Source organism: Carcharodon carcharias (assembly GCF_017639515.1).
Source record: "Carcharodon carcharias isolate sCarCar2 chromosome 29 unlocalized genomic scaffold, sCarCar2.pri SUPER_29_unloc_7, whole genome shotgun sequence".
Lineage (NCBI taxonomy): Eukaryota > Metazoa > Chordata > Chondrichthyes > Lamniformes > Lamnidae > Carcharodon > Carcharodon carcharias.
The window spans coordinates 571,640-596,317 of record NW_024470680.1 but is presented as its reverse complement, the minus strand read 5'-3'; the positions used below and the strand labels follow the sequence as shown (position 1 = coordinate 596,317).

At 49.9% G+C, this 24,678-nt stretch overlaps 1 protein-coding gene across 1 annotated transcript in view; it reads left to right on the top strand.

Moving 5' to 3' along the window:
* Positions 1–24,678, top strand: part of megf8 (multiple EGF-like-domains 8) — a gene marked incomplete at its 3' end in the record, with an annotated part of 790,270 nt that overhangs the window by 293,183 nt on the left and 472,409 nt on the right. The window contains exons 16-19 of the mRNA XM_041181277.1: positions 243–473; positions 558–676; positions 1,890–2,021; positions 3,771–3,884. Coding sequence (XP_041037211.1) covers positions 243–473; positions 558–676; positions 1,890–2,021; positions 3,771–3,884 — 596 coding nt within the window. The remainder of the gene's footprint in view (positions 1–242; positions 474–557; positions 677–1,889; positions 2,022–3,770; positions 3,885–24,678) is intronic.

Sequence of the window (24,678 nt, the reverse complement as noted above, 5' to 3'; positions counted from 1 at the left end):
CCCGGGTGGGGGTGGGGGTGGGGGTGGGGGTGGGGGTCCCGGGTGGGGGGTGGTGGGGGTGGGGGTCCCGGGTGGGGGTCCCGGGTGGGGGTGGGGGGCCCGGGTGGGGGCGGGGGTCCCGGGCGGGGGTCCGAGCCCGCTGGGTTTTAAGCTGAGTTTGTGCAGGCTGCCCTGTGCTGTATGTCTGATTGTGATCACTTCGGGCCTGCGACACAAACTGAATTAATTTCTGTTTCTTGCAGGGAATCTCGTTCCACTTCCTGGAGCCATTTCGGACAGAGGAATGTGACTCTTACCCATCCTGCCCGGCCTGCCTCGCTGATCAGGGCTGCGGCTGGTGCCCTGACACCAGCAGCTGTCACCAGCGCATATCGGGTGTGGATAGTCAGTGTGGGAGGAACATGCACCTGGTCCTGTCTCCGGGGAGCTGTGTGTTATGCAGCGAGTACACTGACTGCCGTTCCTGCAGCACGGTGAGACCCGGCTGAGGGGAGGGAGTGACCGTCAATTCCCTCATACTCCAACCGTCGGCTCACTCTGTCTTTTCCCTTTCCCAGGACCCTTACTGCGAGTGGCAGATCAACGGCAACAGGAAGGGAGATTTCCAGTGTATCCGGCAAGGAAGATCATCCAGCAGCATCCGCTCCCCGGCCGGCTGCCCCAAACCCTGTCACCAGTGAGCAGCAGTGCTGGAAACACTGCACATCTAACTCAGCACAACACAGCCCAAAGGGCCAGGGGAGGAGGGGCAAAGGGCACACAGTCCGGACGGGTTGAAAGGCCACGTACATAGGGGCAGGGGCGAGGGGAGAGGGGGCGAGAGGGGGCGAGGGGGGGGGAGGGAGGGGGCGAGAGGGGAGGGCGGGGGCGGGGGAGGGGGCGAGAGGGGAGGGAGGGGGCGAGAGGGGAGGGAGGGGGCGGGGGCGAGAGGGAGGGCGGGGGCGAGAGGGGAGGGAGGGGGCGAGAGGGGAGGGAGGGGGCGAGAGGGGAGGGAGGGGGCGAGAGGGGAGGGAGGGGGCGGGGGCGAGAGGGGAGGGAGGGGGCAAGGGGGAGGGAGGGGGCGAGGGGGAGGGCGGGGGCGGGGGCGAGAGGGGAGGGAGGGGGCGAGGGGGAGGGAGGGGGCGAGAGGTGAGGGAGGGGGCGGGGGCGAGGGGGAGGGAGGGGGCGAGAGGGGAGGGAGGGGGCGAGAGGGGAGGGCGGGGGCGAGAGGGTAGGGCGGGGGCGAGAGGGGAGGGCGGGGGCGAGAGGGGAGGGCGGGGGCAGGGGCGAGAGGGGAGGGCGGGGGCGAGAGGGGAGGGCGGGGGCAGGGGCGAGAGGGGAGGGAGGGGGCGAGGGGGAGGGAGGGGGCGAGAGGGGAGGGCGGGGGCGAGAGGGGAGGGAGGGGGCGAGGGGGAGGGAGGGGGCGAGAGGGGAGGGCGGGGGGCGAGAGGGGAGGGCGGGGGCGAGAGGGGAGGGAGGGGGCGAGGGGGAGGGAGGGGGCGAGAGGGGAGGGCGGGGGCGAGAGGGTAGGGCGGGGGCGAGAGGGGAGGGCGGGGGCGAGGGGGAGGGAGGGGGCGAGAGGGGAGGGCGGGGGCGAGAGGGGAGGGCGGGGGCAGGGGCGAGAGGGGAGGGCGGGGGCAGGGGCGAGAGGGGAGGGAGGGGGCGAGGGGGAGGGAGGGGGCGAGGGGGGAGGGAGGGGGCGGGGGGGAGGGAGGGGGCGAGGGGGAGGGAGGGGAGGGAGGGGGCGAGGGGGAGGGAGGGGGCGAGAGGGCGGCCAGGCCGGGGTGGGAGGTTGTGTCAGGGCCGGAGTGGATGTACAGAGCTGAATGTTGTGTTGGTTGCTGCTCCTTCACTGCTCCCTTGTTATGCTGAGCGTGCAGCATCCTGACAGCTTGTGTTTGTGTTGACAGGCTGTCATCGTGCCGTGAATGTCTCAGCAATTCCAGCCAGTGTGCCTGGTGTCAGTCCACACGCACCTGCTTCCTCTTTACTGCCTACCTCGCCAAATATCCATCCGGAGAGTGTCGGGACTGGTATGACAGGTGAGACACATACAGTCCCTATTCCCCAATATCCATCCGGAGAGTGTCGGGACTGGTATGACAGGTGAGACACATACAGTCCCTATTCCCCAATATCCATCCGGAGAGTGTCGGGACTGGTATGACAGGTGAGACACATACAGTCCCTATTCCCCAATATCCATCCGGAGAGTGTCGGGACTGGTATGACAGGTGAGACACATACAGTCCCTATTCCCCAATATCCATCCGGAGAGTGTCGGGACTGGTATGACAGGTGAGACACATACAGTCCCTATTCCCCAGTATCCATCCGGAGAGTGTCGGGACTGGTATGACAGGTGAGACACATACAGTCCCTATTCCCCAGTATCCATCCGGAGAGTGTCGGGACTGGTATGACAGGTGAGACACATACAGTCCCTATTCCCCAATATCCATCCGGAGAGTGTCGGGACTGGTATGACAGGTGAGACACATACAGTCCCTATTCCCCAGTATCCATCCGGAGAGTGTCGGGACTGGTATGACAGGTGAGACACATACAGTCCCTATTCCCCAATATCCATCCGGAGAGTGTCGGGACTGGTATGACAGGTGAGACACATACAGTCCCTATTCCCCAATATCCATCCGGAGAGTGTCGGGACTGGTATGACAGGTGAGACACATACAGTCCCTATTCCCCAATATCCATCCGGAGAGTGTCGGGACTGGTATGACAGGTGAGACACATACATTCCCTATTCCCCAATATCCATCCGGAGAGTGTCGGGACTGGTATGACAGGTGAGACACATACAGTCCCTATTCCCCAGTATCCATCCGGAGAGTGTCGGGACTGGTATGACAGGTGAGACACATACAGTCCCTATTCCCCAGTATCCATCCGGAGAGTGTCGGGACTGGTATGAAAGGTGAGACCCCTGCAGTTTCTGTTGCAATACCTGTCACCCCCTTACAGCATCTCACTGTTCTCCTCTACACTGTCTCAATTACCACAATATCCTCTTGCACCCAGTATCCAGACTGCACCCTGATCAGTGGACAGTGCAGCCTCTCGAACCCTCTTGAACCAGGCAGGCTCCAGTCCCAAATTTGTAGGACTTCAGGATCCCAGATGCTTCATTAACAGCTTCGTCACCTGTGCTCCCACTGTTAATAATCTGTGGATCTCATTCCCGGCACCGCCATGGCTCTTAGTGTTTCCATTTCGGAGTTTCATTCCTCCTATTTTCCTGTGCTAAATAACTACCATCCATCGACAGTCTCTCATAATCCTCGTCCTGCTCCTGCCCACTTGTTAATCGTCTTAAACGCAAAAGACTTTGGAAATCCAAAATAGAAACAGAATGCTGGGAGTGGAGAGGGAAACCGAGTTATCATTTCGAGTCCAATAGGACTGCTTCAGAATTGAAGGCAGGCAGAACTGTGCTGGGTTTTATGTTTTTTGAAAAAGGGGTGAGGGAGGAAGACAAGAGAAGGTCTGGGATAGGCTACGGGGTAGGATAGATTAAATGACAGAGATCCTGGTGCAGAGTCAGTACACACTCTGGACATGAGGTGGGTTGCACTGGGGGAGCACTGTATACTCTGGTTTTATTCCAGCTAACACACTGTAAACATGGGGTGCGTGCCAGTGGAGACCCTGGAGATTTATCCCAGTGCAGAGAGGGTGTGCACTCTGCACATGTTCACATAGTTGTGTTAATGGATGTGGAATTTTGAACCCGTGACTGTATGAACCTATGCTCTGTGTCCTCCTTGCAGCATTCACTCTGTCAGCCAGTGCATGGATTGCTCGCGATTCCTCACCTGTAAGGACTGTCTGCAAAACTTTGAGTGTGGCTGGTGTGGAAACTCTGACAATCCCACCATCGGCAGGTAATGGTCAGACAGGATTACAGCACTTTGTCAGTCATTGGGACAACGACTGGCTGGATACATGCCTGGGTGTCTGGGTGTGATTTTCACTGTCTGGTGTCTGGGTGTCTGTGTGATTTTCACTGTCTGGTGTCTGTGTGATTTTCACTGTCTGGTGTCTGTGTGATTTTCACTGTCTGGTGTCTGTGTGATTTTCACTGTCTGGTGTCTGTGTGATTTTCACTGTCGGGTGTCTGTGTGATTTTCACTGTCGGGTGTCTGGGTGTCTCTGTGTGATTTTCACTGTCTGGTGTCTGGGTGTCTCTGTGTGATTTTCACTGTCTGGTGTCTGGGTGTCTCTGTGTGATTTTCACTGTCTGGTGTCTGGGTGTCTCTGTGTGATTTTCACTGTCGGGTGTCTGTGTGATTTTCACTGTCTGGTGTCCGGGTGTGTCTGTGTGACTTTCACTGTCTGGTGTCCGGGTGGCTCTGTGTGATTTTCACTGTCTGGTGTCCGGGTGTCTCTGTGTGATTTTCACTGTCTGGTGTCCGGGTGTCTCTGTGTGATTTTCACTGTCTGGTGTCCGGGTGTCTCTGTGTGATTTTCACTGTCTGGTGTCTGGGTGTCTCTGTGTGATTTTCACTGTCTGCTGTCCGGGTGTCTCTGTGTGATTTTCACTGTCTGGTGTCTGGGTGTCTGTGTGATTTTCACTGTCTGGTGTCTGGGTGTCTGTGTGATTTTCACTGTCTGGTGTCCGGGTGTCTCTGTGTGATTTTCACTGTCTGGTGTCCAGGTGTCTCTGTGTGATTTTCACTGTCTGGTGTCTGTGTGTGATTTTCACTGTCTGGTGTCTGTGTGTGATTTTCACTGTCTGGTGTCTGTGTGTGATTTTCACTGTCTGGTGTCCGGGTGTGTCTGTGTGATTTTCACTGTCTAGTGTCTGTGTGTGATTTTCACTGTCTGGTGTCCGGGTGTCTCTGTGTGATTTTCACTGTCTGGTGTCCGGGTGCCTGTGTGTGATTTTCACTGTCTGGTGTCTGTGTGTCTGTGTGATTTTCACTGTCTGGTGTCTGTGTGTCTGTAAGTGAATTTCACTGTCTGGTGTTCGGGTGTCTCTGTGTGATTTTCACTGTCTGGTGTCCAGGTGTCTCTGTGTGATTTTCACTGTCTGGTGTCTGTGTATCTGTGTGTGATTTTCACTGTCTGGTGTCTCTGTGTGATTTTCACTGTCTGGTGTCCGGGTGTGTCTGTGTGATTTTCACTGTCTAGTGTCTGTGTGTGATTTTCGCTGTCTGGTGTCCGGGTCTCTCTGTGTGATTTTCACTGTCTGGTGTCCGGGTGTCTGTGTGTGATTTTCCCTGTCTGGTGTCCGGGTTTCTCTGTGTGATTTTCACTGTTTGGTGTCCGGGTGTCTGTGTGTGATTTTCACTGTCTGGTGTCTGGGTGTGATTTTCACTGTCTGGTGTCCGGGTGTCTGTGTGTGATTTTCACTGTCTGGTGTCCGGGTGTCTCTGTGTGATTTTCGCTGTCTGGTGTCAGGGTGTTTTTTTCACTGCCTGGTGTCCGGGTGTCTCTGTGTGATTTTCACTGTCTGGTGTCTGTGTGATTTTCACTGTCTGGTGTCTGTGTGATTTTCACTGTCTGGTGTCTGTGTGATTTTCACTGGTGTCTGTGTGATTTTCACTGTCTGGTGTCTGGGTGTGTGTGTGTGATTTTCACTGTCTGGTGTCTGGGTGTCTCTGTGTGATTTTCACTGTCTGGTGTCTGGTTGTCTGTGTGTGATTTTCACTGTCTAATGTCTGGGTGTCTCTTTGTGATTTTCACTGTCTGGTGTCCGGGTGTCTGTGTGTGATTTTCACTGTCTGGGTGTCTGTGTGTGATTTTCACTGTCTGATGTCTGGGTGTCTCTATGTGATTTTCACTGTCTGGTGTCCGGGTGTCTCTGTGTGATTTTCACTGTCTGGTGTCTGTGTGATTTTCACTGTCTGGTGTCTGTGTGATTTTCACTGTCTGGTGTCTGTGTGATTTTCACTGTCTGGTGTCTGGATGTCTCTGTGTGATTTTCACTGTTGGGTGTCTGTGTGATTTTCACTGTCTGGTGTCCGGGTGTCTCTGTGTGATTTTCACTGTCTGGTGTCCGGGTGTCTGTGTGTGATTTTCCCTGTCTGGTGTCCGGGTTTCTCTGTGTGATTTTCACTGTTTGGTGTCCGGGTGTCTGTGTGTGATTTTCACTGTCTGGTGTCTGGGTGTGATTTTCACTGTCTGGTGTCCGGGTGTCTGTGTGTGATTTTCACTGTCTGGTGTCCGGGTGTCTCTGTGTGATTTTCGCTGTCTGGTGTCAGGGTGTTTTTTTCACTGCCTGGTGTCCGGGTGTCTCTGTGTGATTTTCACTGTCTGGTGTCTGTGTGATTTTCACTGTCTGGTGTCTGTGTGATTTTCACTGTCTGGTGTCTGTGTGATTTTCACTGGTGTCTGTGTGATTTTCACTGTCTGGTGTCTGGGTGTGTGTGTGTGATTTTCACTGTCTGGTGTCTGGGTGTCTCTGTGATTTTCACTGTCTGGTGTCTGGTTGTCTGTGTGTGATTTTCACTGTCTAATGTCTGGGTGTCTCTTTGTGATTTTCACTGTCTGGTGTCCGGGTGTCTGTGTGTGATTTTCACTGTCTGGGTGTCTGTGTGTGATTTTGACTGTCTGATGTCTGGGTGTCTCTATGTGATTTTCACTGTCTGGTGTCCGGGTGTCTCTGTGTGATTTTCACTGTCTGGTGTCTGTGTGATTTTCACTGTCTGGTGTCTGTGTGATTTTCACTGTCTGGTGTCTGTGTGATTTTCACTGTCTGGTGTCTGTGTGATTTTCACTGTCTGGTGTCTGGATGTCTCTGTGTGATTTTCACTGTTGGGTGTCTGTGTGATTTTCACTGTCTGGTGTCCGGGTGTGTCTGTGTGATTTTCACTGTCTGGTATCTGTGTGTCTGGGTGTGATTTTCACTGTCTGGTGTCCGGGTGTCTGTGTGTGATTTTCACTGTCTGGTGTCCGGGTGTCTGTGTGTGATTTTCACTGTCTGGTATCCGGGTGTCTCTGTGTGATTTTCGCTGTCTGGTGTCTTGCTGTGATTTTCACTGCCTGGTGTCCGGGTGTCTGTGTGATTTTCACTGTCTGGTGTCCGGGTGTCTGTGTGTGTGATTTTCACTGTCTGGTGTCTGTGTGTGATTTTCACTGTCTGGTGTCTGTGTGTGATTTTCACTGTCTGGTGTCTGTGTGTGATTTTCACTGTCTGGTGTCCGGGTGTGTCTGTGTGATTTTCACTGTCTAGTGTCTGTGTGTGATTTTCACTGTCTGGTGTCCGGGTGTCTCTGTGTGATTTTCACTGTCTGGTGTCCGGGTGCCTGTGTGTGATTTTCACTGTCTGGTGTCTGTGTGTCTGTGTGATTTTCACTGTCTGGTGTCTGTGTGTCTGTAAGTGAATTTCACTGTCTGGTGTTCGGGTGTCTCTGTGTGATTTTCACTGTCTGGTGTCCAGGTGTCTCTGTGTGATTTTCACTGTCTGGTGTCTGTGTATCTGTGTGTGATTTTCACTGCCTGGTGTCCGGGTGTCTCTGTGTGATTTTCACTGCCTGGTGTCCGGGTGTCTCTGTGTGATTTTCACTGTCTGGTGTCTGTGTGATTTTCACTGTCTGGTGTCTGTGTGATTTTCACTGTCTGGTGTCTGGGTGTCTGTGTGTGATTTTCACTGTCTGGTGTCTGGGTGTCTCTGTGTGATTTTCACTGTCTGGTGTCTGGTTGTCTGTGTGTGATTTTCACTGTCTAATGTCTGGGTGTCTCTTTGTGATTTTCACTGTCTGTTGTCCGGGTGTCTGTGTGTGATTTTCACTGTCTGGGTGTCTGTGTGTGATTTTCACTGTCTGATGTCTGGGTGTCTCTATGTGATCTTCACTGTCTGGTGTCCGGGTGTCTCTGTGTGATTTTCACTGTCTGGTGTTGTGTGTGATTTTCACTGTCTGTGTGTCTGTGTGTGATTTTCACTGTCTGGTGTCCGGGTGTGTGTGTGTGATTTCCACTGTCTGGTGTCCGGGTGTCTGTGTGTGATTTTCACTGTCTGGTGTCCGGGTGTCTGTGTGTGATTTTCACTGTCTGGTGTCTGGGTGTGATTTTCACTGTCTGGTGTCCGGGTGTGTGTGTGTGATTTTCACTGTCTGGTGTCTGGGTGTCTCTGTGTGGATTTTCACTGTCTGATGTCTGTGTGTCTGGGTGTGATTTTCACTGGTGTCTGTGTGATTTTCACTGTCTGGTGTCTGTGTGATTTTCACTGTCTGGTGTCTGTGTGATTTTCACTGTCTGGTGTCTGGGTGTCTGTGTGTGATTTTCACTGTCGGGTGTCTGTGTGATTTTCACTGTCTGGTGTCCGAGTGTGTCTGTGTGATTTTCACTGTCTGGTATCTGTGTGTCTGGGTGTGATTTTCACTGTCTGGGGTCCGGGTGTCTCTGTGTGATTTTCACTGTCTGGTGTCCGGGTGTCGTGTGTGATTTTCACTGTCTGGTGTCTGGGTGTCTCTGTGTGGATTTTCACTGTCTGGTGTCTGTGTCTGGGTGTGATTTTCACTGTCTGGTGTCCGGGTGTCTGTGTGTAATTTTCACTGTCCTGTGTCCGGGTGTCTCTGTGTGATTTTCGCTGTCTGGTGTTTTGGTGTGATTTTCACTGTCTGGTGTCTGGGTGTCTGTGTGTGATTTTCACTGTCTGGTGTCTGGGTGTCTCTGTGTGATTTTCACTGTCTGGTGTCTGGTTGTCTGTGTGTGATTTTCACTGTCTAATGTCTGGGTGTCTCTTTGTGATTTTCACTGTCTGTTGTCCGGGTGTCTGTGTGTGATTTTCACTGTCTGGGTGTCTGTGTGTGATTTTCACTGTCTGATGTCTGGGTGTCTCTGTGTGATTTTCACTGTCGGGTGTCTGTGTGATTTTCACTGTCTGGTGTCCGAGTGTGTCTGTGTGATTTTCACTGTCTGGTATCTGTGTGTCTGGGTGTGATTTTCACTGTCTGGTGTCCGGGTGTCTCTGTGTGATTTTCACTGTCTGGTGTCCGGGTGTCGTGTGTGATTTTCACTGTCTGGTGTCTGGGTGTCTCTGTGTGGATTTTCACTGTCTGGTGTCTGTGTCTGGGTGTGATTTTCACTGTCTGGTGTCCGGGTGTCTGTGTGTAATTTTCACTGTCCTGTGTCCGGGTGTCTCTGTGTGATTTTCGCTGTCTGGTGTTTTGGTGTGATTTTCACTGCCTGGTGTCCGGGTGTCTCTGTGTGATTTTCACTGCCTGGTGTCCGGGTGTCTCTGTGTGATTTTCACTGTCTGGTGTCTGTGTGATTTTCACTGTCTGGTGTCTGTGTGATTTTCACTGTCTGGTGTCTGTGTGATTTTCACTCTCTGGTGTCTATGTGATTTTCACTGTCTGGTGTCTGTGTGATTTTCACTGTCTGGTGCCTGGGTGTCTGTGTGTGATTTTCACTGTCTGGTGTCTGGGTGTCTCTGTGTGATTTTCTCTGTCTGGTGTCTGGGTGTCTGTGTGATTTTCACTGTCTGGGTTTCTGTGTGTGATTTTCACTGTCTAATGTCTGGGTGTCTCTATGTGATTTTCACTGTCTGGTGTCCAGGTGTCTGTGTGATTTTCACTGTCTGGGTGTGTGTGTGTGATTTTCACTGTCTGGTGTCTGGGTGTCTCTGTGTGATTTTCACTGTCTGGTGTCTGGTTGTCTGTGTGTGATTTTCACTGTCTAATGTCTGGGTGTCTCTTTGTGATTTTCACTGTCTGGTGTCCGGGTGTCTGTGTGTGATTTTCACTGTCTGGGTGTCTGTGTGTGATTTTGACTGTCTGATGTCTGGGTGTCTCTATGTGATTTTCACTGTCTGGTGTCCGGGTGTCTCTGTGTGATTTTCACTGTCTGGTGTTGTGTGTGATTTTCACTGTCTGTGTGTCTCTGTGTGATTTTCACTGTCTGGTGTCCGGGTGTCTGTGTGTGATTTTCACTGTCTGGTGTCCGGGTGTCTGTGTGTGATTTTCACTGTCTGGTGTCCGGGTGTCTGTGTGTGATTTTCACTGTCTGGTGTCTGTGTGTGATTTTCACTGTCTGGTGTCCGGGTGTCTGTGTGTGATTTTCACTGTCTGGTGTCCGGGTGTCTCTGTGTGATTTTCACTGTCTGGTGTCCGGGTGTCTCTGTGTGATTTTCACTGTCTGGTGTCTGTGTGATTTTCACTGTCTGGTGTCTGTGTGATTTTCACTGTCTGGTGTCTGTGTGATTTTCACTGTCTGGTGTCCGGGTGTCTCTGTGTGATTTTCACTGTCTGGTGTCCGGGTGCCTGTGTGTGATTTTCACTGTCTGGTGTCTGTGTGTCTGTGTGATTTTCACTGTCTGGTGTCTGTGTGTCTGTAAGTGAATTTCACTGTCTGGTGTTCGGGTGTCTCTGTGTGATTTTCACTGTCTGGTGTCCAGGTGTCTCTGTGTGATTTTCACTGTCTGGTGTCTGTGTATCTGTGTGTGATTTTCACTGTCTGGTGTCTCTGTGTGATTTTCACTGTCTGGTGTCCGGGTGTGTCTGTGTGATTTTCACTGTCTAGTGTCTGTGTGTGATTTTCGCTGTCTGGTGTCCGGGTGTCTCTGTGTGATTTTCACTGTCTGGTGTCCGGGTGTCTGTGTGTGATTTTCCCTGTCTGGTGTCCGGGTTTCTCTGTGTGATTTTCACTGTTTGGTGTCCGGGTGTCTGTGTGTGATTTTCACTGTCTGGTGTCTGGGTGTGATTTTCACTGTCTGGTGTCCGGGTGTCTGTGTGTGATTTTCACTGTCTGGTGTCCGGGTGTCTCTGTGTGATTTTCGCTGTCTGGTGTCAGGGTGTTTTTTTCACTGCCTGGTGTCCGGGTGTCTCTGTGTGATTTTCACTGTCTGGTGTCTGTGTGATTTTCACTGTCTGGTGTCTGTGTGATTTTCACTGTCTGGTGTCTGTGTGATTTTCACTGGTGTCTGTGTGATTTTCACTGTCTGGTGTCTGGGTGTGTGTGTGTGATTTTCACTGTCTGGTGTCTGGGTGTCTCTGTGTGATTTTCACTGTCTGGTGTCTGGTTGTCTGTGTGTGATTTTCACTGTCTAATGTCTGGGTGTCTCTTTGTGATTTTCACTGTCTGGTGTCCGGGTGTCTGTGTGTGATTTTCACTGTCTGGGTGTCTGTGTGTGATTTTGACTGTCTGATGTCTGGGTGTCTCTATGTGATTTTCACTGTCTGGTGTCCGGGTGTCTCTGTGTGATTTTCACTGTCTGGTGTCTGTGTGATTTTCACTGTCTGGTGTCTGTGTGATTTTCACTGTCTGGTGTCTGTGTGATTTTCACTGTCTGGTGTCTGGATGTCTCTGTGTGATTTTCACTGTTGGGTGTCTGTGTGATTTTCACTGTCTGGTGTCCGGGTGTCTCTGTGTGATTTTCACTGTCTGGTGTCCGGGTGTCTGTGTGTGATTTTCCCTGTCTGGTGTCCGGGTTTCTCTGTGTGATTTTCACTGTTTGGTGTCCGGGTGTCTGTGTGTGATTTTCACTGTCTGGTGTCTGGGTGTGATTTTCACTGTCTGGTGTCCGGGTGTCTGTGTGTGATTTTCACTGTCTGGTGTCCGGGTGTCTCTGTGTGATTTTCGCTGTCTGGTGTCAGGGTGTTTTTTTCACTGCCTGGTGTCCGGGTGTCTCTGTGTGATTTTCACTGTCTGGTGTCTGTGTGATTTTCACTGTCTGGTGTCTGTGTGATTTTCACTGTCTGGTGTCTGTGTGATTTTCACTGGTGTCTGTGTGATTTTCACTGTCTGGTGTCTGGGTGTGTGTGTGTGATTTTCACTGTCTGGTGTCTGGGTGTCTCTGTGATTTTCACTGTCTGGTGTCTGGTTGTCTGTGTGTGATTTTCACTGTCTAATGTCTGGGTGTCTCTTTGTGATTTTCACAGTCTGGTGTCCGGGTGTCTGTGTGTGATTTTCACTGTCTGGGTGTCTGTGTGTGATTTTGACTGTCTGATGTCTGGGTGTCTCTATGTGATTTTCACTGTCTGGTGTCCGGGTGTCTCTGTGTGATTTTCACTGTCTGGTGTCTGTGTGATTTTCACTGTCTGGTGTCTGTGTGATTTTCACTGTCTGGTGTCTGTGTGATTTTCACTGTCTGGTGTCTGGATGTCTCTGTGTGATTTTCACTGTTGGGTGTCTGTGTGATTTTCACTGTCTGGTGTCCGGGTGTGTCTGTGTGATTTTCACTGTCTGGTATCTGTGTGTCTGGGTGTGATTTTCACTGTCTGGTGTCCGGGTGTCTGTGTGTGATTTTCACTGTCTGGTGTCCGGGTGTCTGTGTGTGATTTTCACTGTCTGGTATCCGGGTGTCTCTGTGTGATTTTCGCTGTCTGGTGTCTTGCTGTGATTTTCACTGCCTGGTGTCCGGGTGTCTGTGTGATTTTCACTGTCTGGTGTCCGGGTGTCTGTGTGTGTGATTTTCACTGTCTGGTGTCTGTGTGTGATTTTCACTGTCTGGTGTCTGTGTGTGATTTTCACTGTCTGGTGTCTGTGTGTGATTTTCACTGTCTGGTGTCCGGGTGTGTCTGTGTGATTTTCACTGTCTAGTGTCTGTGTGTGATTTTCACTGTCTGGTGTCCGGGTGTCTCTGTGTGATTTTCACTGTCTGGTGTCCGGGTGCCTGTGTGTGATTTTCACTGTCTGGTGTCTGTGTGTCTGTGTGATTTTCACTGTCTGGTGTCTGTGTGTCTGTAAGTGAATTTCACTGTCTGGTGTTCGGGTGTCTCTGTGTGATTTTCACTGTCTGGTGTCCAGGTGTCTCTGTGTGATTTTCACTGTCTGGTGTCTGTGTATCTGTGTGTGATTTTCACTGCCTGGTGTCCGGGTGTCTCTGTGTGATTTTCACTGCCTGGTGTCCGGGTGTCTCTGTGTGATTTTCACTGTCTGGTGTCTGTGTGATTTTCACTGTCTGGTGTCTGTGTGATTTTCACTGTCTGGTGTCTGGGTGTCTGTGTGTGATTTTCACTGTCTGGTGTCTGGGTGTCTCTGTGTGATTTTCACTGTCTGGTGTCTGGTTGTCTGTGTGTGATTTTCACTGTCTAATGTCTGGGTGTCTCTTTGTGATTTTCACTGTCTGTTGTCCGGGTGTCTGTGTGTGATTTTCACTGTCTGGGTGTCTGTGTGTGATTTTCACTGTCTGATGTCTGGGTGTCTCTATGTGATCTTCACTGTCTGGTGTCCGGGTGTCTCTGTGTGATTTTCACTGTCTGGTGTTGTGTGTGATTTTCACTGTCTGTGTGTCTGTGTGTGATTTTCACTGTCTGGTGTCCGGGTGTGTGTGTGTGATTTCCACTGTCTGGTGTCCGGGTGTCTGTGTGTGATTTTCACTGTCTGGTGTCCGGGTGTCTGTGTGTGATTTTCACTGTCTGGTGTCTGGGTGTGATTTTCACTGTCTGGTGTCCGGGTGTGTGTGTGTGATTTTCACTGTCTGGTGTCTGGGTGTCTCTGTGTGGATTTTCACTGTCTGATGTCTGTGTGTCTGGGTGTGATTTTCACTGGTGTCTGTGTGATTTTCACTGTCTGGTGTCTGTGTGATTTTCACTGTCTGGTGTCTGTGTGATTTTCACTGTCTGGTGTCTGGGTGTCTGTGTGTGATTTTCACTGTCGGGTGTCTGTGTGATTTTCACTGTCTGGTGTCCGAGTGTGTCTGTGTGATTTTCACTGTCTGGTATCTGTGTGTCTGGGTGTGATTTTCACTGTCTGGGGTCCGGGTGTCTCTGTGTGATTTTCACTGTCTGGTGTCCGGGTGTCGTGTGTGATTTTCACTGTCTGGTGTCTGGGTGTCTCTGTGTGGATTTTCACTGTCTGGTGTCTGTGTCTGGGTGTGATTTTCACTGTCTGGTGTCCGGGTGTCTGTGTGTAATTTTCACTGTCCTGTGTCCGGGTGTCTCTGTGTGATTTTCGCTGTCTGGTGTTTTGGTGTGATTTTCACTGTCTGGTGTCTGGGTGTCTGTGTGTGATTTTCACTGTCTGGTGTCTGGGTGTCTCTGTGTGATTTTCACTGTCTGGTGTCTGGTTGTCTGTGTGTGATTTTCACTGTCTAATGTCTGGGTGTCTCTTTGTGATTTTCACTGTCTGTTGTCCGGGTGTCTGTGTGTGATTTTCACTGTCTGGGTGTCTGTGTGTGATTTTCACTGTCTGATGTCTGGGTGTCTCTGTGTGATTTTCACTGTCGGGTGTCTGTGTGATTTTCACTGTCTGGTGTCCGAGTGTGTCTGTGTGATTTTCACTGTCTGGTATCTGTGTGTCTGGGTGTGATTTTCACTGTCTGGTGTCCGGGTGTCTCTGTGTGATTTTCACTGTCTGGTGTCCGGGTGTCGTGTGTGATTTTCACTGTCTGGTGTCTGGGTGTCTCTGTGTGGATTTTCACTGTCTGGTGTCTGTGTCTGGGTGTGATTTTCACTGTCTGGTGTCCGGGTGTCTGTGTGTAATTTTCACTGTCCTGTGTCCGGGTGTCTCTGTGTGATTTTCGCTGTCTGGTGTTTTGGTGTGATTTTCACTGCCTGGTGTCCGGGTGTCTCTGTGTGATTTTCACTGCCTGGTGTCCGGGTGTCTCTGTGTGATTTTCACTGTCTGGTGTCTGTGTGATTTTCACTGTCTGGTGTCTGTGTGATTTTCACTGTCTGGTGTCTGTGTGATTTTCACTGTCTGGTGTCTGGGTGTCTGTGTGTGATTTTCACTGTCTGGTGTCTGGGTGTCTCTGTGTGATTTTCACTGTCTGGTGTCTGGTTGTCTGTGTGTGATTTTCACTGTCTAATGTCTGGGTGTCTCTTTGTGATTTTCACTGTCTGTTGTCCGGGTGTCTGTGTGTGATTTTCACTGTCTGGGTGTCTGTGTGTGATTTTCACTGTCTGATGTCTGGGTGTCTCTATGTGATCTTCACTGTCTGGTGTCCGGGTGTCTCTGTGTGATTTTCACTGTCTGGTGTTGTGTGTGATTTTCACTGTCTGTGTGTCTGTGTGTGATTTTCACTGTCTGGTGTCCGGGTGTGTGTGTGTGATTTCCACTGTCTGGTGTCCGGGTGTCTGTGTGTGATTTTCACTGTCTGGTGTCCGGGTGTCTGTGTGTGATTTTCACTGTCTGGTGTCTGGGTGTGATTTTCACTGTCTGGTGTCCGGGTGTGTGTGTGTGATTTTCACTGTCTGGTGTCTGGGTGTCTCTGTGTGGATTTTCACTGTCTGATGTCTGTGTGTCTGGGTGTGATTTTCACTGGTGTCTGTGTGATTTTCACTGTCTGGTGTCTGTGTGATTTTCACTGTCTGGTGTCTGTGTGATTTTCACTGTCTGGTGTCTGGGTGTCTGTGTGTGATTTTCACTGTCGGGTGTCCGGGTGTCTGTGTGTGATTTTCACTGTCTGGTGTCCGGGTGTCTCTGTGTGATTTTCGCTGTCTGGTGTCAGGGTGTTTTTTTCACTGCCTGGTGTCCGGGTGTCTCTGTGTGATTTTCACTGTCTGGTGTCTGTGTGATTTTCACTGTCTGGTGTCTGTGTGATTTTCACTGTCTGGTGTCTGTGTGATTTTCACTGGTGTCTGTGTGATTTTCACTGTCTGGTGTCTGGGTGTGTGTGTGTGATTTTCACTGTCTGGTGTCTGGGTGTCTCTGTGATTTTCACTGTCTGGTGTCTGGTTGTCTGTGTGTGATTTTCACTGTCTAATGTCTGGGTGTCTCTTTGTGATTTTCACTGTCTGGTGTCCGGGTGTCTGTGTGTGATTTTCACTGTCTGGGTGTCTGTGTGTGATTTTGACTGTCTGATGTCTGGGTGTCTCTATGTGATTTTCACTGTCTGGTGTCCGGGTGTCTCTGTGTGATTTTCACTGTCTGGTGTCTGTGTGATTTTCACTGTCTGGTGTCTGTGTGATTTTCACTGTCTGGTGTCTGTGTGATTTTCACTGTCTGGTGTCTGGATGTCTCTGTGTGATTTTCACTGTTGGGTGTCTGTGTGATTTTCACTGTCTGGTGTCCGGGTGTGTCTGTGTGATTTTCACTGTCTGGTATCTGTGTGTCTGGGTGTGATTTTCACTGTCTGGTGTCCGGGTGTCTGTGTGTGATTTTCACTGTCTGGTGTCCGGGTGTCTGTGTGTGATTTTCACTGTCTGGTATCCGGGTGTCTCTGTGTGATTTTCGCTGTCTGGTGTCTTGCTGTGATTTTCACTGCCTGGTGTCCGGGTGTCTGTGTGATTTTCACTGTCTGGTGTCCGGGTGTCTGTGTGTGTGATTTTCACTGTCTGGTGTCTGTGTGTGATTTTCACTGTCTGGTGTCTGTGTGTGATTTTCACTGTCTGGTGTCTGTGTGTGATTTTCACTGTCTGGTGTCCGGGTGTGTCTGTGTGATTTTCACTGTCTAGTGTCTGTGTGTGATTTTCACTGTCTGGTGTCCGGGTGTCTCTGTGTGATTTTCACTGTCTGGTGTCCGGGTGCCTGTGTGTGATTTTCACTGTCTGGTGTCTGTGTGTCTGTGTGATTTTCACTGTCTGGTGTCTGTGTGTCTGTAAGTGAATTTCACTGTCTGGTGTTCGGGTGTCTCTGTGTGATTTTCACTGTCTGGTGTCCAGGTGTCTCTGTGTGATTTTCACTGTCTGGTGTCTGTGTATCTGTGTGTGATTTTCACTGCCTGGTGTCCGGGTGTCTCTGTGTGATTTTCACTGCCTGGTGTCCGGGTGTCTCTGTGTGATTTTCACTGTCTGGTGTCTGTGTGATTTTCACTGTCTGGTGTCTGTGTGATTTTCACTGTCTGGTGTCTGGGTGTCTGTGTGTGATTTTCACTGTCTGGTGTCTGGGTGTCTCTGTGTGATTTTCACTGTCTGGTGTCTGGTTGTCTGTGTGTGATTTTCACTGTCTAATGTCTGGGTGTCTCTTTGTGATTTTCACTGTCTGTTGTCCGGGTGTCTGTGTGTGATTTTCACTGTCTGGGTGTCTGTGTGTGATTTTCACTGTCTGATGTCTGGGTGTCTCTATGTGATCTTCACTGTCTGGTGTCCGGGTGTCTCTGTGTGATTTTCACTGTCTGGTGTTGTGTGTGATTTTCACTGTCTGTGTGTCTGTGTGTGATTTTCACTGTCTGGTGTCCGGGTGTGTGTGTGTGATTTCCACTGTCTGGTGTCCGGGTGTCTGTGTGTGATTTTCACTGTCTGGTGTCCGGGTGTCTGTGTGTGATTTTCACTGTCTGGTGTCTGGGTGTGATTTTCACTGTCTGGTGTCCGGGTGTGTGTGTGTGATTTTCACTGTCTGGTGTCTGGGTGTCTCTGTGTGGATTTTCACTGTCTGATGTCTGTGTGTCTGGGTGTGATTTTCACTGGTGTCTGTGTGATTTTCACTGTCTGGTGTCTGTGTGATTTTCACTGTCTGGTGTCTGTGTGATTTTCACTGTCTGGTGTCTGGGTGTCTGTGTGTGATTTTCACTGTCGGGTGTCTGTGTGATTTTCACTGTCTGGTGTCCGAGTGTGTCTGTGTGATTTTCACTGTCTGGTATCTGTGTGTCTGGGTGTGATTTTCACTGTCTGGGGTCCGGGTGTCTCTGTGTGATTTTCACTGTCTGGTGTCCGGGTGTCGTGTGTGATTTTCACTGTCTGGTGTCTGGGTGTCTCTGTGTGGATTTTCACTGTCTGGTGTCTGTGTCTGGGTGTGATTTTCACTGTCTGGTGTCCGGGTGTCTGTGTGTAATTTTCACTGTCCTGTGTCCGGGTGTCTCTGTGTGATTTTCGCTGTCTGGTGTTTTGGTGTGATTTTCACTGTCTGGTGTCTGGGTGTCTGTGTGTGATTTTCACTGTCTGGTGTCTGGGTGTCTCTGTGTGATTTTCACTGTCTGGTGTCTGGTTGTCTGTGTGTGATTTTCACTGTCTAATGTCTGGGTGTCTCTTTGTGATTTTCACTGTCTGTTGTCCGGGTGTCTGTGTGTGATTTTCACTGTCTGGGTGTCTGTGTGTGATTTTCACTGTCTGATGTCTGGGTGTCTCTGTGTGATTTTCACTGTCGGGTGTCTGTGTGATTTTCACTGTCTGGTGTCCGAGTGTGTCTGTGTGATTTTCACTGTCTGGTATCTGTGTGTCTGGGTGTGATTTTCACTGTCTGGTGTCCGGGTGTCTCTGTGTGATTTTCACTGTCTGGTGTCCGGGTGTCGTGTGTGATTTTCACTGTCTGGTGTCTGGGTGTCTCTGTGTGGATTTTCACTGTCTGGTGTCTGTGTCTGGGTGTGATTTTCACTGTCTGGTGTCCGGGTGTCTGTGTGTAATTTTCACTGTCCTGTGTCCGGGTGTCTCTGTGTGATTTTCGCTGTCTGGTGTTTTGGTGTGATTTTCACTGCCTGGTGTCCGGGTGTCTCTGTGTGATTTTCACTGCCTGGTGTCCGGGTGTCTCTGTGTGATTTTCACTGTCTGGTGTCTGTGTGATTTTCACTGTCTGGTGTCTGTGTGATTTTCACTGTCTGGTGTCTGTGTGATTTTCACTCTCTGGTGTCTATGTGATTTTCACTGTCTGGTGTCTGTGTGATTTTCACTGTCTGGTGCCTGGGTGTCTGTGTGTGATTTTCACTGTCTGGTGTCTGGGTGTCTCTGTGTGATTTTCTCTGTCTGGTGTCTGGGTGTCTGTGTGATTTTCACTGTCTGGGTTTCTGTGTGTGATTTTCACTGTCTAATGTCTGGGTGTCTCTATGTGATTTTCACTGTCTGGTGTCCAGGTGTCTGTGTGATTTTCACTGTCTGGGTGTGTGTGTGTGATTTTCACTGTCTGGTGTCTGGGTGTCTCTGTGTGATTTTCACTGTCTGGTGTCTGGTTGTCTGTGTGTGATTTTCACTGTCTAATGTCTGGGTGTCTCTTTGTGATTTTCACTGTCTGGTGTCCGGGTGTCTGTGTGTGATTTTCACTGTCTGGGTGTCTGTGTGTGATTTTGACTGTCTGATGTCTGGGTGTCTCTATGTGATTTTCACTGTCTGGTGTCCGGGTGTCTCTGTGTGATTTTCACTGTCTGGTGTTGTGTGTGATTTTCACTGTCTGTGTGTCTCTGTGTGATTTTCACTGTCTGGTGTCCGGGTGTCTGTGTGTGATTTTCACTGTCTGGTGTCCGGGTGTCTGTGTGTGATTTTCACTGTCTGGTGTCCGGGTGTCTGTGTGTGATTTTCACTGTCTGGTGTCTGTGTGTGATTTTCACTGTCTGGTGTCCGGGTGTCTGTGTGTGATTTTCACTGTCTGGTGTCCGGGTGTCTCTGTGTGATTTTCACTGTCTGGTGTCCGGGTGTCTCTGTGTGATTTTCACTGTCTGGTGTCTGTGTGATTTTCACTGTCTGGTGTCTGTGTGATTTTCACTGTCTGGTGTCTGTGTGATTTTCACTGTCTGGTGTCCGGGTGTCTCTGTGTGATTTTCACTGTCTGGTGTCCGGGTGCCTGTGTGTGATTTTCACTGTCTGGTGTCTGTGTGTCTGTGTGATTTTCACTGTCTGGTGTCTGTGTGTCTGTAAGTGAATTTCACTGTCTGGTGTTCGGGTGTCTCTGTGTGATTTTCACTGTCTGGTGTCCAGGTGTCTCTGTGTGATTTTCACTGTCTGGTGTCTGTGTATCTGTGTGTGATTTTCACTGTCTGGTGTCTCTGTGTGATTTTCACTGTCTGGTGTCCGGGTGTGTCTGTGTGATTTTCACTGTCTAGTGTCTGTGTGTGATTTTCGCTGTCTGGTGTCCGGGTGTCTCTGTGTGATTTTCACTGTCTGGTGTCCGGGTGTCTGTGTGTGATTTTCCCTGTCTGGTGTCCGGGTTTCTCTGTGTGATTTTCACTGTTTGGTGTCCGGGTGTCTGTGTGTGATTTTCACTGTCTGGTGTCTGGGTGTGATTTTCACTGTCTGGTGTCCGGGTGTCTGTGTGTGATTTTCACTGTCTGGTGTCCGGGTGTCTCTGTGTGATTTTCGCTGTCTGGTGTCAGGGTGTTTTTTTCACTGCCTGGTGTCCGGGTGTCTCTGTGTGATTTTCACTGTCTGGTGTCTGTGTGATTTTCACTGTCTGGTGTCTGTGTGATTTTCACTGTCTGGTGTCTGTGTGATTTTCACTGGTGTCTGTGTGATTTTCACTGTCTGGTGTCTGGGTGTGTGTGTGTGATTTTCACTGTCTGGTGTCTGGGTGTCTCTGTGTGATTTTCACTGTCTGGTGTCTGGTTGTCTGTGTGTGATTTTCACTGTCTAATGTCTGGGTGTCTCTTTGTGATTTTCACTGTCTGGTGTCCGGGTGTCTGTGTGTGATTTTCACTGTCTGGGTGTCTGTGTGTGATTTTGACTGTCTGATGTCTGGGTGTCTCTATGTGATTTTCACTGTCTGGTGTCCGGGTGTCTCTGTGTGATTTTCACTGTCTGGTGTCTGTGTGATTTTCACTGTCTGGTGTCTGTGTGATTTTCACTGTCTGGTGTCTGTGTGATTTTCACTGTCTGGTGTCTGGATGTCTCTGTGTGATTTTCACTGTTGGGTGTCTGTGTGATTTTCACTGTCTGGTGTCCGGGTGTCTCTGTGTGATTTTCACTGTCTGGTGTCCGGGTGTCTGTGTGTGATTTTCCCTGTCTGGTGTCCGGGTTTCTCTGTGTGATTTTCACTGTTTGGTGTCCGGGTGTCTGTGTGTGATTTTCACTGTCTGGTGTCTGGGTGTGATTTTCACTGTCTGGTGTCCGGGTGTCTGTGTGTGATTTTCACTGTCTGGTGTCCGGGTGTCTCTGTGTGATTTTCGCTGTCTGGTGTCAGGGTGTTTTTTTCACTGCCTGGTGTCCGGGTGTCTCTGTGTGATTTTCACTGTCTGGTGTCTGTGTGATTTTCACTGTCTGGTGTCTGTGTGATTTTCACTGTCTGGTGTCTGTGTGATTTTCACTGGTGTCTGTGTGATTTTCACTGTCTGGTGTCTGGGTGTGTGTGTGTGATTTTCACTGTCTGGTGTCTGGGTGTCTCTGTGATTTTCACTGTCTGGTGTCTGGTTGTCTGTGTGTGATTTTCACTGTCTAATGTCTGGGTGTCTCTTTGTGATTTTCACAGTCTGGTGTCCGGGTGTCTGTGTGTGATTTTCACTGTCTGGGTGTCTGTGTGTGATTTTGACTGTCTGATGTCTGGGTGTCTCTATGTGATTTTCACTGTCTGGTGTCCGGGTGTCTCTGTGTGATTTTCACTGTCTGGTGTCTGTGTGATTTTCACTGTCTGGTGTCTGTGTGATTTTCACTGTCTGGTGTCTGTGTGATTTTCACTGTCTGGTGTCTGGATGTCTCTGTGTGATTTTCACTGTTGGGTGTCTGTGTGATTTTCACTGTCTGGTGTCCGGGTGTGTCTGTGTGATTTTCACTGTCTGGTATCTGTGTGTCTGGGTGTGATTTTCACTGTCTGGTGTCCGGGTGTCTGTGTGTGATTTTCACTGTCTGGTGTCCGGGTGTCTGTGTGTGATTTTCACTGTCTGGTATCCGGGTGTCTCTGTGTGATTTTCGCTGTCTGGTGTCTTGCTGTGATTTTCACTGCCTGGTGTCCGGGTGTCTGTGTGATTTTCACTGTCTGGTGTCCGGGTGTCTGTGTGTGTGATTTTCACTGTCTGGTGTCTGTGTGTGATTTTCACTGTCTGGTGTCTGTGTGTGATTTTCACTGTCTGGTGTCTGTGTGTGATTTTCACTGTCTGGTGTCCGGGTGTGTCTGTGTGATTTTCACTGTCTAGTGTCTGTGTGTGATTTTCACTGTCTGGTGTCCGGGTGTCTCTGTGTGATTTTCACTGTCTGGTGTCCGGGTGCCTGTGTGTGATTTTCACTGTCTGGTGTCTGTGTGTCTGTGTGATTTTCACTGTCTGGTGTCTGTGTGTCTGTAAGTGAATTTCACTGTCTGGTGTTCGGGTGTCTCTGTGTGATTTTCACTGTCTGGTGTCCAGGTGTCTCTGTGTGATTTTCACTGTCTGGTGTCTGTGTATCTGTGTGTGATTTTCACTGCCTGGTGTCCGGGTGTCTCTGTGTGATTTTCACTGCCTGGTGTCCGGGTGTCTCTGTGTGATTTTCACTGTCTGGTGTCTGTGTGATTTTCACTGTCTGGTGTCTGTGTGATTTTCACTGTCTGGTGTCTGGGTGTCTGTGTGTGATTTTCACTGTCTGGTGTCTGGGTGTCTCTGTGTGATTTTCACTGTCTGGTGTCTGGTTGTCTGTGTGTGATTTTCACTGTCTAATGTCTGGGTGTCTCTTTGTGATTTTCACTGTCTGTTGTCCGGGTGTCTGTGTGTGATTTTCACTGTCTGGGTGTCTGTGTGTGATTTTCACTGTCTGATGTCTGGGTGTCTCTATGTGATCTTCACTGTCTGGTGTCCGGGTGTCTCTGTGTGATTTTCACTGTCTGGTGTTGTGTGTGATTTTCACTGTCTGTGTGTCTGTGTGTGATTTTCACTGTCTGGTGTCCGGGTGTGTGTGTGTGATTTCCACTGTCTGGTGTCCGGGTGTCTGTGTGTGATTTTCACTGTCTGGTGTCCGGGTGTCTGTGTGTGATTTTCACTGTCTGGTGTCTGGGTGTGATTTTCACTGTCTGGTGTCCGGGTGTGTGTGTGTGATTTTCACTGTCTGGTGTCTGGGTGTCTCTGTGTGGATTTTCACTGTCTGATGTCTGTGTGTCTGGGTGTGATTTTCACTGGTGTCTGTGTGATTTTCACTGTCTGGTGTCTGTGTGATTTTCACTGTCTGGTGTCTGTGTGATTTTCACTGTCTGGTGTCTGGGTGTCTGTGTGTGATTTTCACTGTCGGGTGTCTGTGTGATTTTCACTGTCTGGTGTCCGAGTGTGTCTGTGTGATTTTCACTGTCTGGTATCTGTGTGTCTGGGTGTGATTTTCACTGTCTGGGGTCCGGGTGTCTCTGTGTGATTTTCACTGTCTGGTGTCCGGGTGTCGTGTGTGATTTTCACTGTCTGGTGTCTGGGTGTCTCTGTGTGGATTTTCACTGTCTGGTGTCTGTGTCTGGGTGTGATTTTCACTGTCTGGTGTCCGGGTGTCTGTGTGTAATTTTCACTGTCCTGTGTCCGGGTGTCTCTGTGTGATTTTCGCTGTCTGGTGTTTTGGTGTGATTTTCACTGTCTGGTGTCTGGGTGTCTGTGTGTGATTTTCACTGTCTGGTGTCTGGGTGTCTCTGTGTGATTTTCACTGTCTGGTGTCTGGTTGTCTGTGTGTGATTTTCACTGTCTAATGTCTGGGTGTCTCTTTGTGATTTTCACTGTCTGTTGTCCGGGTGTCTGTGTGTGATTTTCACTGTCTGGGTGTCTGTGTGTGATTTTCACTGTCTGATGTCTGGGTGTCTCTGTGTGATTTTCACTGTCGGGTGTCTGTGTGATTTTCACTGTCTGGTGTCCGAGTGTGTCTGTGTGATTTTCACTGTCTGGTATCTGTGTGTCTGGGTGTGATTTTCACTGTCTGGTGTCCGGGTGTCTCTGTGTGATTTTCACTGTCTGGTGTCCGGGTGTCGTGTGTGATTTTCACTGTCTGGTGTCTGGGTGTCTCTGTGTGGATTTTCACTGTCTGGTGTCTGTGTCTGGGTGTGATTTTCACTGTCTGGTGTCCGGGTGTCTGTGTGTAATTTTCACTGTCCTGTGTCCGGGTGTCTCTGTGTGATTTTCGCTGTCTGGTGTTTTGGTGTGATTTTCACTGCCTGGTGTCCGGGTGTCTCTGTGTGATTTTCACTGCCTGGTGTCCGGGTGTCTCTGTGTGATTTTCACTGTCTGGTGTCTGTGTGATTTTCACTGTCTGGTGTCTGTGTGATTTTCACTGTCTGGTGTCTGTGTGATTTTCACTCTCTGGTGTCTATGTGATTTTCACTGTCTGGTGTCTGTGTGATTTTCACTGTCTGGTGCCTGGGTGTCTGTGTGTGATTTTCACTGTCTGGTGTCTGGGTGTCTCTGTGTGATTTTCTCTGTCTGGTGTCTGGGTGTCTGTGTGATTTTCACTGTCTGGGTTTCTGTGTGTGATTTTCACTGTCTAATGTCTGGGTGTCTCTATGTGATTTTCACTGTCTGGTGTCCAGGTGTCTGTGTGATTTTCACTGTCTGGGTGTGTGTGTGTGATTTTCACTGTCTGGTGTCTGGGTGTCTCTGTGTGATTTTCACTGTCTGGTGTCTGGTTGTCTGTGTGTGATTTTCACTGTCTAATGTCTGGGTGTCTCTTTGTGATTTTCACTGTCTGGTGTCCGGGTGTCTGTGTGTGATTTTCACTGTCTGGGTGTCTGTGTGTGATTTTGACTGTCTGATGTCTGGGTGTCTCTATGTGATTTTCACTGTCTGGTGTCCGGGTGTCTCTGTGTGATTTTCACTGTCTGGTGTTGTGTGTGATTTTCACTGTCTGTGTGTCTCTGTGTGATTTTCACTGTCTGGTGTCCGGGTGTCTGTGTGTGATTTTCACTGTCTGGTGTCCGGGTGTCTGTGTGTGATTTTCACTGTCTGGTGTCCGGGTGTCTGTGTGTGATTTTCACTGTCTGGTGTCTGTGTGTGATTTTCACTGTCTGGTGTCCGGGTGTCTGTGTGTGATTTTCACTGTCTGGTGTCCGGGTGTCTCTGTGTGATTTTCACTGTCTGGTGTCCGGGTGTCTCTGTGTGATTTTCACTGTCTGGTGTCTGTGTGATTTTCACTGTCTGGTGTCTGTGTGATTTTCACTGTCTGGTGTCTGTGTGATTTTCACTGTCTGGTGTCTGGGTGTCTCTGTGTGATTTTCACTGTTGGGTGTCTGTGTGATTTTCACTGTCTGGTGTCCGGGTGTGTCTGTGTGATTTTCACTGTCTGGTATCTG